General features: G+C 35.8%; 1 protein-coding gene and 1 long non-coding RNA gene across 14 annotated transcripts in view; one reads left to right on the forward strand and one right to left on the reverse strand.

Annotated features, from left to right (window-relative positions):
• The window catches only part of EVI5 (ecotropic viral integration site 5), a 78180-nt gene that overhangs the window by 27729 nt on the left and 37701 nt on the right, over nucleotides 1–12750 (forward strand). For 4 of the 9 annotated variants that reach the window (XM_086901906.1, XM_086901912.1, XM_086901908.1 and 1 more), the window contains 5 exons: nucleotides 1173–1233; nucleotides 3118–3171; nucleotides 5455–5487; nucleotides 6047–6193; nucleotides 12466–12600. In XM_086901906.1, the coding sequence (XP_086758032.1) occupies nucleotides 1173–1233; nucleotides 3118–3171; nucleotides 5455–5487; nucleotides 6047–6193; nucleotides 12466–12600 (430 nt within the window). The remainder of the gene's footprint in view (nucleotides 1–1172; nucleotides 1234–3117; nucleotides 3172–5454; nucleotides 5488–6046; nucleotides 6194–12465; nucleotides 12601–12750) is intronic. The other 5 variants (XM_086901909.1, XM_086901911.1, XM_086901910.1 and 2 more) reach the window with 2 other exon arrangements.
• The window catches only part of LOC111932799 (uncharacterized), a 77130-nt gene that overhangs the window by 18188 nt on the left and 46192 nt on the right, over nucleotides 1–12750 (reverse strand). For all 5 annotated transcript variants that reach the window (XR_015290431.1, XR_015290432.1, XR_002866337.2 and 2 more), the window contains exons 4-5: nucleotides 2072–2196; nucleotides 484–602 (exon numbers count right to left, since the gene is read on the reverse strand). This is a non-coding gene — a long non-coding RNA (uncharacterized LOC111932799). The remainder of the gene's footprint in view (nucleotides 1–483; nucleotides 603–2071; nucleotides 2197–12750) is intronic.

A 12750-nucleotide genomic window follows, 5' to 3' on the forward strand; every position in this document is an offset into this window, starting at 1 on the left:
CAAAGCTATATCTCACAGAAATAATTAAAAAAGCTTTTGAAAAAAACTGAAGGTTATGGGGAATTACAGCACTTCTGTAAAAAGGAACTGAGAGGCTGGGTAGAGGGTGGTTTTCTGGTGGGAAGGGAGAATCTGGGGGGTTTTTTCAGAGTGAAGCAGGGAAAAGAGATGAAACTTTTACAATCTGGCCTGAATTCTAAAGATTTTAGTTCTTAGGAACTGGAAAAATAATCATGGTGGTAAAGTGCATTTATAGTTGAAATTAGTGCTTTTTAAAATATAGATTGATACAACTTTGTAGTAACATTGACAACAGTAAAATAACTTTCATTTGGTGTTCGAAATCTTGAGAATACCACTACTTGTTGTTTTTAATTGCATGTCTCTTCTGCCTCTAGTAAATTTTGTTTTGATTAGCCAAGCTGCAGGCAGTGTGATTTGCCAGGGTTAAGTTTGGTGGGTCACCCTTTGATTGTAAAGTACCTTATTTTCATTGTTGCACTGCAGGTTGTGCCCAGGGTCTTCCAAGCTGAATTTGTCAATCTTTTTCTTTTTTTTTTTTTCTGTCAGCAGCCTATGATCAGTAGAGTGAGCAGTCTTCTCTAAAAAAGAAGTAACAGCAAAGCTTTCAGGAAAAATATTTTCTTTGCAAACCTTTACAAGTGTATGTAGTTGAAAATCCTGCCATTCCAAGTCTGAACTTCCTGTCTGCCTTCTGTAGAGGCATTGTTATCTTAGCTTGTGGGTTTTTCTTGCCTCCTTTTTCATTTGGTTTGCTGGGTAGAAGCTAAAATTGGTTTATATTTAAGGTATTTTTCTCAGATTTCTTTGCATCTTTTTCTTCCAGGCTTCCCAAGCTCTGATTTCTTTTGGCTGAATCTGTTGAATTGATGTCTGTATCACATAAAGGGGTTGTTACAGAGTAGCTCCAAATTGCTGCCACTGTAATGTATCCAAACAAAACTCCTGCACTTCAGAGTGCTGGTTCAGTCTGTTCATATCTACTGAAATCTGTGTTTAAATTCAAGGTCCAGTCTAAGCACTTACAGGAGTGCATTTCAGAGGAAGTATCAATAATATGTATCTATTCTACTGTTATTTGTTAGGTATTACACCAACAAGTAAATTATCCACAATGTTTCTGATCATAATTTACTATTTCTAATTTTTAGGCTAGAAAAAGAGTACACTACAATAAAGACAAAAGAAATGGAAGAACAAGTTGAAATTAAAGTAAGGAACCCTCAGCAAATTTATTTATGAATAAGTTTAATTCCTAGATGGGGAGTTACATGTTTGTTCTCTGCATGTAGCAGGACATAATTAAGATCCCCAAATTTTTCTTTCACCATTCATATTGGGGATGTCTGTTCATTAAGGACACCTACAGTGACATTGAGGCTTCTGGTGGACATTAAACAAAAATCTTTGGGGACCTGCTGTACATATTTTTTTAGTATTTCCTGCTGACAAAAGCTTAATAACAGATGCCCTCATTTATCAGAGGTTCCAAATATGCTGGTTTAGATGTAGGTGCTCCACACAGGAGGTTTGTATGACACATGTTAGGATAGACTTCATAGAGTGCACTTAAGTGGATTGTCTTTGATTTTAAGATCTTGATTTTTCTTATGTATTGGACCCAAATTGTAGTATCTTCTGTCTGCAGTCACTTTTTCTTTTGGAGCTTTTGCAGTTAATATAAACTGGGGGAAAAAGCCAAGCTGCCAGTGTTTATTTTTCTCTTTTTATTAACTGGCCTACTTCCTGGATGTACTTAATCACTGCATCTTTTTGCTCTTGTGACATAAATAGGCTTTTGATGCCTTTTTTTTTCCCATTTTACTTTTTTTTCCACAGCATGTTGTTTGATCTGGATTTTCTTCCTTGTGTTTTTAGCCAGTTCTATGAGAAAAGACATTGGGAGAAATGATGTGCAAGTGTATTATATAAAGCTTTGTTGAGGGAGTTAGGTACAGCCTTCCTTCTTCCTGTCCCCTGCTAGTTATTTTGCCTTTTAATATCAGTTTTTAAGGCATCAGTTCTTCAGAAAAATTACTGTGAGACTTACCTTGGGAGCACAAACGTATTAGGAGCCTTTTCAGGCAGTTTATTATTGTACCAGGCAGTGAGGCAGTTAGCAGTATCTGCTGTAGCAGCAGCTCAAATCAGATTTGCAGGGCTCAAGTGACAACTCTGCAGAACAGGACAAAGTAAAAGCTTATGAAAGACAACTGTAACTTTAGATTCTAGTATACAAACTCATTTCAAATACTTTTCTGCTTCTTGCCACCATCCCACCCCAAAAAAAGAAGAAAGCAAAAAACATCCCCAAAACAAAAACCATGAAGCCCACCCCACCAAAAAAACAACCAAAAAAACCCATCCAAACAATACAAAGCTGTCTGTTTCTAGGGCCTACTTTGGGACATATGTAAACAATTTCTGACTTAGCAGAAGAGACTATTTTAGGGGAGATAGAAAAACAACCATATTTTGAGTTTGCCTTTTAGTCTGTCAGAAGAAAGTATTTACTGAACATGTATCCAATGCCCTGTTCTGAGGGGTATGGATCTCTTCTATCTCAGTGCTGACTGCTAAAATTTAAAGGTAGTGCACTTGGTAAAGTTTGGTGTTCAGTACAAATCTTTCTTACTTCTTAGACATTTGAGGTAATTCTCAGTATAAACTTACAGATTTATATAAATTCTTGTGTGAAAAGGGAAGGAAACCTTGTAGCTGCCTCCTTAGCTTATCCTAGTGCAGGGAGTGCACTTTCATGCCTCTTAACCATGAAGACTGACTCTTATGAAGGGGGGGCTGTCGAGTCTGGTGTGGGGTTAAGCCCCATGGTTCATTTGCAGACATACAAAAAAAAGCTGATGCTTTTGCATAGCATGAGATGTGTTCTTGCTTTTGCCGTACCAAGCTGTTTAAACTCATATTTTGAGCTAGTACGTAATATGAAAGGATATTAAGAAGGTCACTAATTATTTTTTGGATTTATATTGATTTTCACGGATGTGATGAGATAAAAATGTTGTTAGTTTGCTTTGCTTTTATCAGACTTTCAATTCATAACTTGAGAAATGGATTTGTGAACTGTTTACCTTCCAGAGGTTACGAACTGAAAATAGACTCCTAAAACAACGCATTGAAACACTAGAAAAAGTAAGTATGTTGGGGGTTAGATTTATCTCAATTAATTTAGACTTTATTGATGGCAATTTCATTATATGAAATGGGAATCTTAGAATTATAGTTTACTGTTTTCCTGATAATCTCTGGTGTTTACTAGCAGTGCTTAGCCAAATAACATGTCTATCACCAAGAAATTAAGGTCAATGCTTTACATATGTAAGGTTATGACTGCTTCTTAGTGATTATAAAATCAAACATTTTGGCATACCCAGCTTGTGTGGTACTGTTTTCTTGCTGAATTAGAAGCATATGTTCAAAGTCCAGAAGACTCCATGAAACAGTGGACTGGTTGGTTGGAAAAGAGATCATTGTGAGAGAATCCTCAGTTTTGAAAACCTGAAGCTGCTCGGTGTTTTTATGTAGGAGCAAAATGACAGACTTACCAATGACCAGAGAGATGTTGCAGCATTCATATTGAGAACAGGAACACTGCCATTCATTCATTCTATGTAGTTTTTAGGTTTTGTGGCAATTTTGGGTACATGGTGGGGAGAATATCTAAAGACTTATTTTCATATATTTAGTCTGGAGTAGAGTTCTGTTAGGTTTTTTTGTAACTGACTGAAACTTCAAAAGTATGCATGAAGACTGCTGTGGATATTTTGCAAACTGTTCTCCAGTGGCCTCTCCTGTATCCTGATATCACATTTCCTGTGGGAGATTGCATCTGAACTGCTCTGCTTAGGGCAGAGACAAGCAGGGACCATCTTTCAACAAATACAATTGAATGTTCTTGTGAGTTGCAAACAGTTGTTCACATTTCACAGGGAAGAAAATGGTAACGTTTCAATTAAGAGTGACATAATTGAAAGACCTCGCACTTCAGATGTTAAACCCCACTGCAATTTCTTGAAAAGCAGTCCGTCTATGTCAAATTCTAATTAACTGATTTCAGAATTCAGTTTGGAAAAGATGCATAATAAGGCCATTGTGAAAATTGTGACCAAAAATATTTTAATTTTATGGACATTTTTGTTTCTAGTATTGGAGATTTATAAAATGAATGGGAAAGATTAGGCTCTCTTTGAGAAGCTCAAAGCTATAGTGAATCATTTCAATGCCCTTGGCAAATATATAATAGGTAATATCCTTGTTTTATGCTTAACTTGTAGAGGTTTGAAATATTTTCTTTTATAGTTGTGAAGTCCAGGATGAACTACCAGATGCTAGTGCTTTTGCAAATTCTGTACTTAGAATTTCAGAATTCACCTTCAGAAAATCCCAGTCTAATTGGAATTAAAACAATTCAAAATGGGAAAGTATCTATTAATAAGAATTTCTGCCGATTGTTATCATTGCAGCATTTGAAAGACATCATAAAGTGTGAAAAATACATGGAGTTCTTCTGTTGGAAACTTTAAAAATATTTTTCTGTCATTCAAACCCATCTGATTTAGTTGTGATTTCCTTAATGTACCTTAACTTCTAAGTAATAGCTCTTACCTACCAGTTTGAACTTCAGTTTTAGTGGAAGTTTCAAGGACAAAAAAGGTCTGGGAATAGATGTGTTTCTCTGTTGTAGAATGTTCAAAAAAAATAAGTGGTTTCAGAGGTGATAAAATAGAAATTAATTAAATGCAACAGCAGGATGGTAGGGCTTGTCAGAGTGCAAAACTGAATTTGTCTTGCAAGTTTGGCAAGGAAAGAGAATCTATGAACTGCTCAAGGAGTTACTGCAAGAGTTCAGCAAAACAGAACATTAGCTGTCATAGTTGACATTTCCTACTTGTCTGTCAGTTTGCACCATTTAACTTCCCTGCTTCATCTTAGTGGAAGCTGTAGTGCTGCATGAGTGCCTCAGTGCTTAGTGGAGTTCCCTCTGTGCTCAAATTATGCCTTTGTTTCATGTTGTGGGGGGACTGTAGATTGTGTCTTGCATCTATCTATTCAATCATGTCAGATAATGCTTCAGTAACTTTCATTGATTAGGGAAGTAAGCCATTCAAATAAAATCACCCAATCTCCTTAAATGTTAAATGTCCAATCTCTTTAAATGTTACAGAAATCTGGCTTTGAAACCTTTTTGTAACAAAGATGGACTGTTGCAGAAAAAGCTTCTTCCTGGGGCCTTCAGTCTGAGTTGCCTTCATTTATATGAAGAGTTGTTGATTTTACAGAAAGAGTGTGCACAGAAAATGGGTAGAATTTGGGCATTTTCTTTCTATCAGCTCTTGGTCTTTTTTGTCACTATTATCAGCCCCTTTTATTTTGGTTTCCCTTTTCCTCATTCCTATCTGAATTTTTCCTTTGTAGGAAAGTGCTTCCTTGGCAGATAGATTGATACAGGTATAGTCTTTTAGTCTTTTACTGTATGACTCTCCTTCTACTCATAAAAAACCCCAACTGCTTTAATGCATGCATATTTGCATGCTGTATTCTAGCCCTGCTTTGCTGATTTGGAATAAATACAGAGCTAATATATCCTGCTAGAGACTTGTTTAATTTCATTTACTAAAAATATATAAACCCAATACCTGCACGTTATAGTAATTTTCCTAACCTATTGTAATTTTTTGTACAAATTCCTGTGGCAAATTGATTCTATGACACTGTATTAACAATGAAATTGAATATTGTGAACCTCAATCTGTGCATGTACAACTGAGTAATAATGCATGAAAGGAATTTTATTGAATGCAAGTACAAAACTGTGCTTGCTAAATGGATGCTGAACTTTGCAATAAAGTACTCAAGCAGCTTTTTAGTACTACTTTGTCCTAAAATTTCTACCAATTGTACTCTGTGCTGTTTGCAAAACCAATCTGATGAAATAAGCAGCTAAGCATCACAAAGGTAGCTTTCCTTGGATTTGTCAAGTGCTTAAAAAAATGAATTATGTCCTAAGGGACAAGTGACAAGGGCCCAGGAGGCTGAGGAAAACTACCTCATAAAACGGGAGCTGGCCACCATCAAACAGCAGAGTGATGAGGCCAATACTAAACTGGAGCAAGCTGAGAATACCATCAGGGAGCTCCAGCAACAGCAGCAATGGGTAAGGAGCCTGGCAGCACATCATCTCATCTTTGTTACATGTGTTTATTTTTCCTCATCATTACATGACATGGTCTCTGTGCTGTCTTTGTAAACCCCTGTTCATTGTGATTTGCATTCTTAAAATTACACAAATTGAACTAAATGAAATTTTGCTCTGTTCTACTGATAGATGAGATTCATAACCCTGGATAGGTGTAAGTTATAAGTTAATAAAATAAACCTAAACTACCTACCCACAATGAAATGCACCAAGGAAAAAATTCAAAAAACTTCCCACAAAACAACCCAAAACCCTTCCACAAAATAAATACAAAAAACTACACATACAACCTCTGATAGCTCTTAATGCTAAAAATCTAGTCATTGCAACTTGTGTCACTCTGAATACTCAAATTTGAGCATTGATTCACAGTGCCCTTACCAAGTGTATAACTGAAGTCAGTTTCTTTCATATGAATGTTTTTTCTGTGTACCTGTATTGGTTGGGTTTTTTTCCGAATATGCTAAAATTTACTGCTTGCTGAAGTAGAGGAGTATTGTCCCTGATTTTGGAACTACAGAACTTGATTTAAAAGTGTGGGTTTATGTGCATATGGAGCAGGAAAATAATTTTTAGTAGCCTTTTCTAGTGCTGCACTTGTGTGCACTCTGTGTTTTAGGTAGCAAAATGGTCAAGACTTCTGACTGTTGCTGTAAGACTGAAATTACTACCCCTAAGACACTTGAAGTGCTCAGTATCTTCTCTTTGGGTGGGCAGGGGGAAGCATTTTAGCATCTTCACTTGCTGACTAAAACTGTGCACCACTATGTTGATGTGAATATCCTCATATTGTTTTAAGTGGTATCCAACTACTTGTCCAGAGTCTTGGGAATTTCAGGAGTATGAAATGCAGCTTACTAGAACTAAGTATACTGCAGCTGCTTACCAGGTTTCTTAATGTCAGTATGGCAGTTTGTTTTACATGTCTTCCACCAAAGCTCTAGAAATACCTTTGTCTCATATTGGAAGGTAAAGATTTACTGTTAGACTGAAAAGAAATCGCAGCTTAAATGCAAGATTCTAGAACTAGTTTATTATGTCTGTTTAATGCATTTCAGTGTAAAAAAGACATGCATTCTAGAATAGTTGTAAGAAGTGATTAATGAGCTGTTACTCTCTCATGTGAAATACTGCTTTTTATAGAACTTGAATAATTTCTTTGGGGGAAAAATATGAAGAAATTATGATTAGGAAGATGGGGGTAGTCTAGTAATGCTTTCCAACATTTTTACATATATTGTAATCTTTCAAGTAAAATGCAATGAGAAACGTTTATAGACTTTTGGATATTCAGGTGTTTATTGTCTGATTACAATAGTACACATACCTTTGGTATGTGTTTTTTAGAGGCATCCATGTTAATGACCTGTATGCAATTAAAAGTTATTAGAAGACTAAGATACTATATTTATTTATTTGTTAATTGGTGGGAAAATGACTATTAAAGCTAATGCTTTAACCATCCTGGGGACCTTACTGATAGCAATGATGGGAAGGCCTGACAGGTTGCCTGACAGGTATGCGAACTGATCCTGAGCAAAACCTTAGATAACAGTGGATTGCAAATTTGGCTGGGCTGGAGCTGTGAGTGTAAACAACTAGACAAGTACTGTGAGAATGGAGAGTAAGTTAAATTATGAGTATGCTTCCTTCTTTCCATGCTTGCAGCATTGTTTTCCTCCGCTTGAACATGGCTGTAGGATAACTGACTGTGTGTGTGGAACTGAGACTGTAAATCCATATGGTTACAGACAGATTTGTGCCTAACAGCTGGCTTATTCTGAAGTGCAGGGAATAGCACTGTGGCTTTGAGACCCATCAGAATCAGACAGTATGGAGAAAGTGTTAAAATGGTTTAAGTGAGGAGCAGTCACTAGATTCTGCTGCATCAGTAAAACATATAATTGAACAGGCTTTAACTATTTCCAAGCCTGGATGTGGGAGCAACAAATGGAAGCAGCTTGCATGAGTTCAGGGCTCCACCTGGTGGGAATGCATGGATTTATTTGGAATTTTGATATTTTACTGTACACTGGTAAATTTTTTGCCACTTGCTAGTGCCAGCAGCTTTGTTCTTGGCAGTACTCCTTTTCAGTATTGTCTTGTGAGTATCTTGTCTGCTTTAATGTTTTCTTCTCTAATTATTTCAGCTTTGTTTATTGTAAGCAAGAATTATTGCACTGTAAACTTTTACTTTCGTAAACTTATTGCACTTCATAGTTTATCTGTGCTTACTTAAAGATACAGCATCTATTGTATATATTTTATCATCTACATATTTTTCAGTCTTGAATTGTCTGTTTCAGCATGATAAAAATTGTAGTGTTTGGATATGAATTTCTGAATAGAAATACATTAGAAGAACTGCTTAACGGTACTTGCAACTGCCTCTTCTGAACAACACCGTGGGATTAAAAAACCCCACTGTTTTGTTGGTAGAAAAAAATATCTAAACAATTGTATTTCTAAGAAGGTTAGCATATCCTTTGTATAAAGGTTGTATATTTTTATTTGAGTATTATCAAGGATTTATGCTATCTGTTCTATGAGTTTGTATAGCATAGGTTGGATGGCTTAAGGTAAGTATTGAAGGTATTTACTGGATTTGTGTCTGAAGAAATTCTCCCCTGCAGCACTTCTTAATATAGAGAAGGGTAGAGGAGTATTCTTTTGATCAAAGCCCAACACCAGAAGCCCAAATTACATACAAGTTTATTTTTTACTGTGCTAAGCTATTTATAGATAGTTTTTATTTAAACCAGAATGACTTCATTATGAAGTGTGAAGTCTACTTAAAGAGGTAATCATTATACTAACAAATAATACTAATCTCTCTCTGGCTTGTCTGGTCTTTAAATGTAGAAGCTTGCCAAAGGCAAGTCATGGTGGGTTATGAGATGATTAAGAGGAAGGTGGCTTCTTCCTCATACTGCTAGTATGCTAGTAAATCAAGAACTGTATAGAGGAAGTTTTTGCCTGACATGAATGAAATAGAGTTTTCTTTTGAGGCATGCCAAGAGCAATGGTATTTGAGGAGTTAGGGGAAAGGGTAATCAACTTGTTGTAACTTACTCCTGATAATTATGTGCTGAAAGTTTTATTTTCTGTTCTTTTCCCCTTGTGTTTCTAAATGAAAAGGGTAGCTTCTTGCTGGATGAAAACACGTCCAGAATGCAAATCTTGTCTTTCCCTGTGACACTGTAATTGTCAATGATTACCCAGTTCATTAGTCTGAATGCTTTAAACTTGAATCTAATAAATTGGAGGCTAATCAAGCTAAAATTAGTTCACATCTTATTTTTAAATAGGCTCTTCAGCTATATTATGTGAAGATAGAATTTTAATTGACTAAGCATTCAGATGGAAGCATATGCATTTTGCAAGGTAATTTATAGTGATGTATGTGGTTATTGTTACAGCAACTTCATAATGCATAGTTTCTTTTCAGGAACTCATGCTAAAATGACTGATAATAATTAAGAACACAGTAATTGATATTGGGAATATATGCTTGTAAATGAGTTTATGAAAGGCTTCACTTTATTTTACAGTATACTTTCCTAATACTGTGTTCTGACTTGCAATGAAAAAGCAGAAGATAAGAATACTGTATTTAGGGAAGTACTACAGTTAGTGCTTAAATGTGTAAACAAAGTTAGCTGGGAGCTGCTGAATCATCTGTTAATTGCTTTTCAGTATAGTATACTGGAGAAACATTGTGTAATTGTATCTGTCATCAGCCAAAATAATATTTGTTATGGTTATGTTTAAGAAAAGTTGTGTGGAAATAAATCCAGTTGTATGAAGCCAAGCAAGGACTTGTTTCTTTCAGAATGAAATGGCTGCAGAACTACAGTTTTAGCCCCTTATATTACACGTCTCTTCAACATGGACAAGAAAGTGTTACTGTGGTTAAAATGTTTGGTGGTGCCTGAAAGTCTGTATTTGCATTGTGGCTTTTGTCAGAAATTCTAGGCCTTAAGGTAAATATATAAAAGCAGATATTTTTTTCTGCAGTCAATTTAAAAGTAGTTTTCAAACACTGTTCTAACTGTAAACTTGCATTACCTTTATACACTAAATTATTAAAATTGTGCTTTGTTTTATTAGGTAGCAAAACTCACAACTTTTAATTTGTGAGTCTTGATCTCGTCAGTCTGTTTTGATCTTAGCTGGGGTTTTTTACCAGTATATCAAGTTTGTTGTGGCTAAGTAAATAAAAGTACTCTTACCATATTCCTTAGGCAGGCGAAACCTAAAGACAGATTTAAAGATGGCATGACACGTGCCTGAAACTGGATTAATAACTTTTCTTACATTCTTCATTACTTATTATTTGATAAACATCAATTAGATTTTTATAGAATACACTTACATTATTGCAAAATCAGCATGTATTCAGTTCTTTAAATCTGCTGTTTTCTCTTGGTATCCTGGAAAATACTAGAGAACTTCCTGCTTTAAAGAGAGAGAACATTGCACTTGCTCTCATTCCACATGTATCACAGACAGAAATCTGGAATATGCAATGTAGAGTCCATCATCTAAGTTGCTGTGTGTATCATGGGATGAACTCGTACAAACAGTGAGGGAATTAAAAAGAGTGGTTGCTTCTTCTCTGCCTCTGCATGGTGTTACATATGGTACTTGTGTTGCTACGTGATGTGAAGCAGCTGTAGAAATGAATCAGCATTGTCCACCATCCTCTTCCTTACACTCAGATCAGTGGAGGTCTTACTCCACTGCTTGCCGAGGCAAAAACATTGTGTGGGTTGAAAATAATATGAATTAGATTAGTATTGTATAAGGGAAAATTAATGTAAAAGGATCATACTGTATCTGGGTTCTGTGTGTGTTCACATGCACACAGTATGCTGAGTGCTTAAGTGGATGGTGTCAGTGACACTAAAAGCTGCCTGCCTGAGCTGCCTTTGCCTTTTAATGCTTTGTACCTATCCCCTCCATTACAGCTTCCTGTAGGCACATACATACAAGAAATACAGTAACACTAAGAGAAGTGTACATTTTGAATTTGGATTGTACTGTAAGTTGTGACAAAAGGTTTAGTTGGCCTGCAGAAGTATAAAAGCAAATGAAAAAAATATTTTCTTGACCATATAGTTACATTTAAATCCTTGTTTTGTCCTGTTTGCCTTTTATTTCTTCATAAAAAGTAAGGGAATGTCACACCCTAACAGAAGCATGTGGGACTGAAGACTTCTGTTCATTTTTTTACTGATTTTAGTTGCAGAAAACTAAATTGTTTGATGCAAACATAAAGTAAGACACAGCTGTATCTTTAGTATCAGGAATAATATTTTAAAAGTTGAATTGTTAATTAAAACTTAATCTATGCATCCAAGCATAGTACTTGTATTTCATAATGTAGTTAATGACACCAAAAGTATATTAAATTATTTTCCTCTAAATGTAATTTCCAGGGTAGCTATGTCAACAAAGTAACTAAACAACTACACTTTCAACACCCACTTTTTTCTTCAATCAGAAATTTAAAGGCTGATTTAGGTTGGTGTTGCCTATTGAGCAAGTTTGACAATCTGTCGGACTGACAAGTCATTATAAAGAGACCCAGGAAAGAGATAAAATGTATTTTTAAACTACTGACTGGGGGGAAAAGTAAATCTTTTGAATATAAGTGCTTCAGCTGGAGGTATCTGAATCTCAGAAGGAATATATAGAGTATGAGCAAATGAGAGCCAAGAGCTGGAGTGAAGAAAGAGGCACCAAAGTAATTTTGCATTGAAGCATATGTAGTTTTATTTTAAATCCAAAATTATGAAAGCATTCTGTTGAATTGGAGTTTAAGTGAACAGGGTTTCAGTGATACTTGTGTTAACCTTGTAATTGCTAGTCTTTCCTGAACATCTTTTTCTTCAGATCACAAAATAATCAGAGATTGTTTGAGAATCCTTCCATTTGGTTGACAGTGAGAGAAAAGTATGAGTTGTTGCTTTTGAGTACTAGTAGGGGTCTCAGATCTGGCAGACACATTTGGCTGTGTGGAGGTGCAGTTTTTTGAGAGGCAGAGTAGTAGGGATAAGTTTGTTAGCAGTCTAGATTGACATTTACAGACTTGTATAAGGTAAGCACTTACGCTGGTATTCCTGATCTTAAGCATTTGAATGTACTTTTCCCACCAAATCTGGTATATAAAACCCCTTTCAAACAATCTTTACTTCATACTAAACATATTTCTGCAAACTTTGTAGCATAAATGCAGTTCACGATACAGTGAAGACTTTGTGCTACAGCTGGAAAAAGAGCTGGTCCAAGCCAGGCTGAGTGAAGCAGAATCCCATTGTGCCCTGAAGGAGATGCAAGATAAAGTTCTAGAGATGGAAAAGGTAAATCAAACCAGGACCCTCTGTACAGAACAGCACTAGAAACAGACTACAGGTCCCTGTCATTCTTTGCAGAACTGTGCTCTAGAACCTTCTCTTCTATGCTTCTGTGATTGCAAGATGCTTTTCTAACCTGAAAGTACAACAATGAAA

The sequence above is a fragment of the Cyanistes caeruleus genome, chromosome 9 (assembly GCF_971803275.1).
Source record: "Cyanistes caeruleus chromosome 9, bCyaCae1.hap1.1, whole genome shotgun sequence".
In the NCBI taxonomy this organism is placed as follows: domain Eukaryota; kingdom Metazoa; phylum Chordata; class Aves; order Passeriformes; family Paridae; genus Cyanistes; species Cyanistes caeruleus.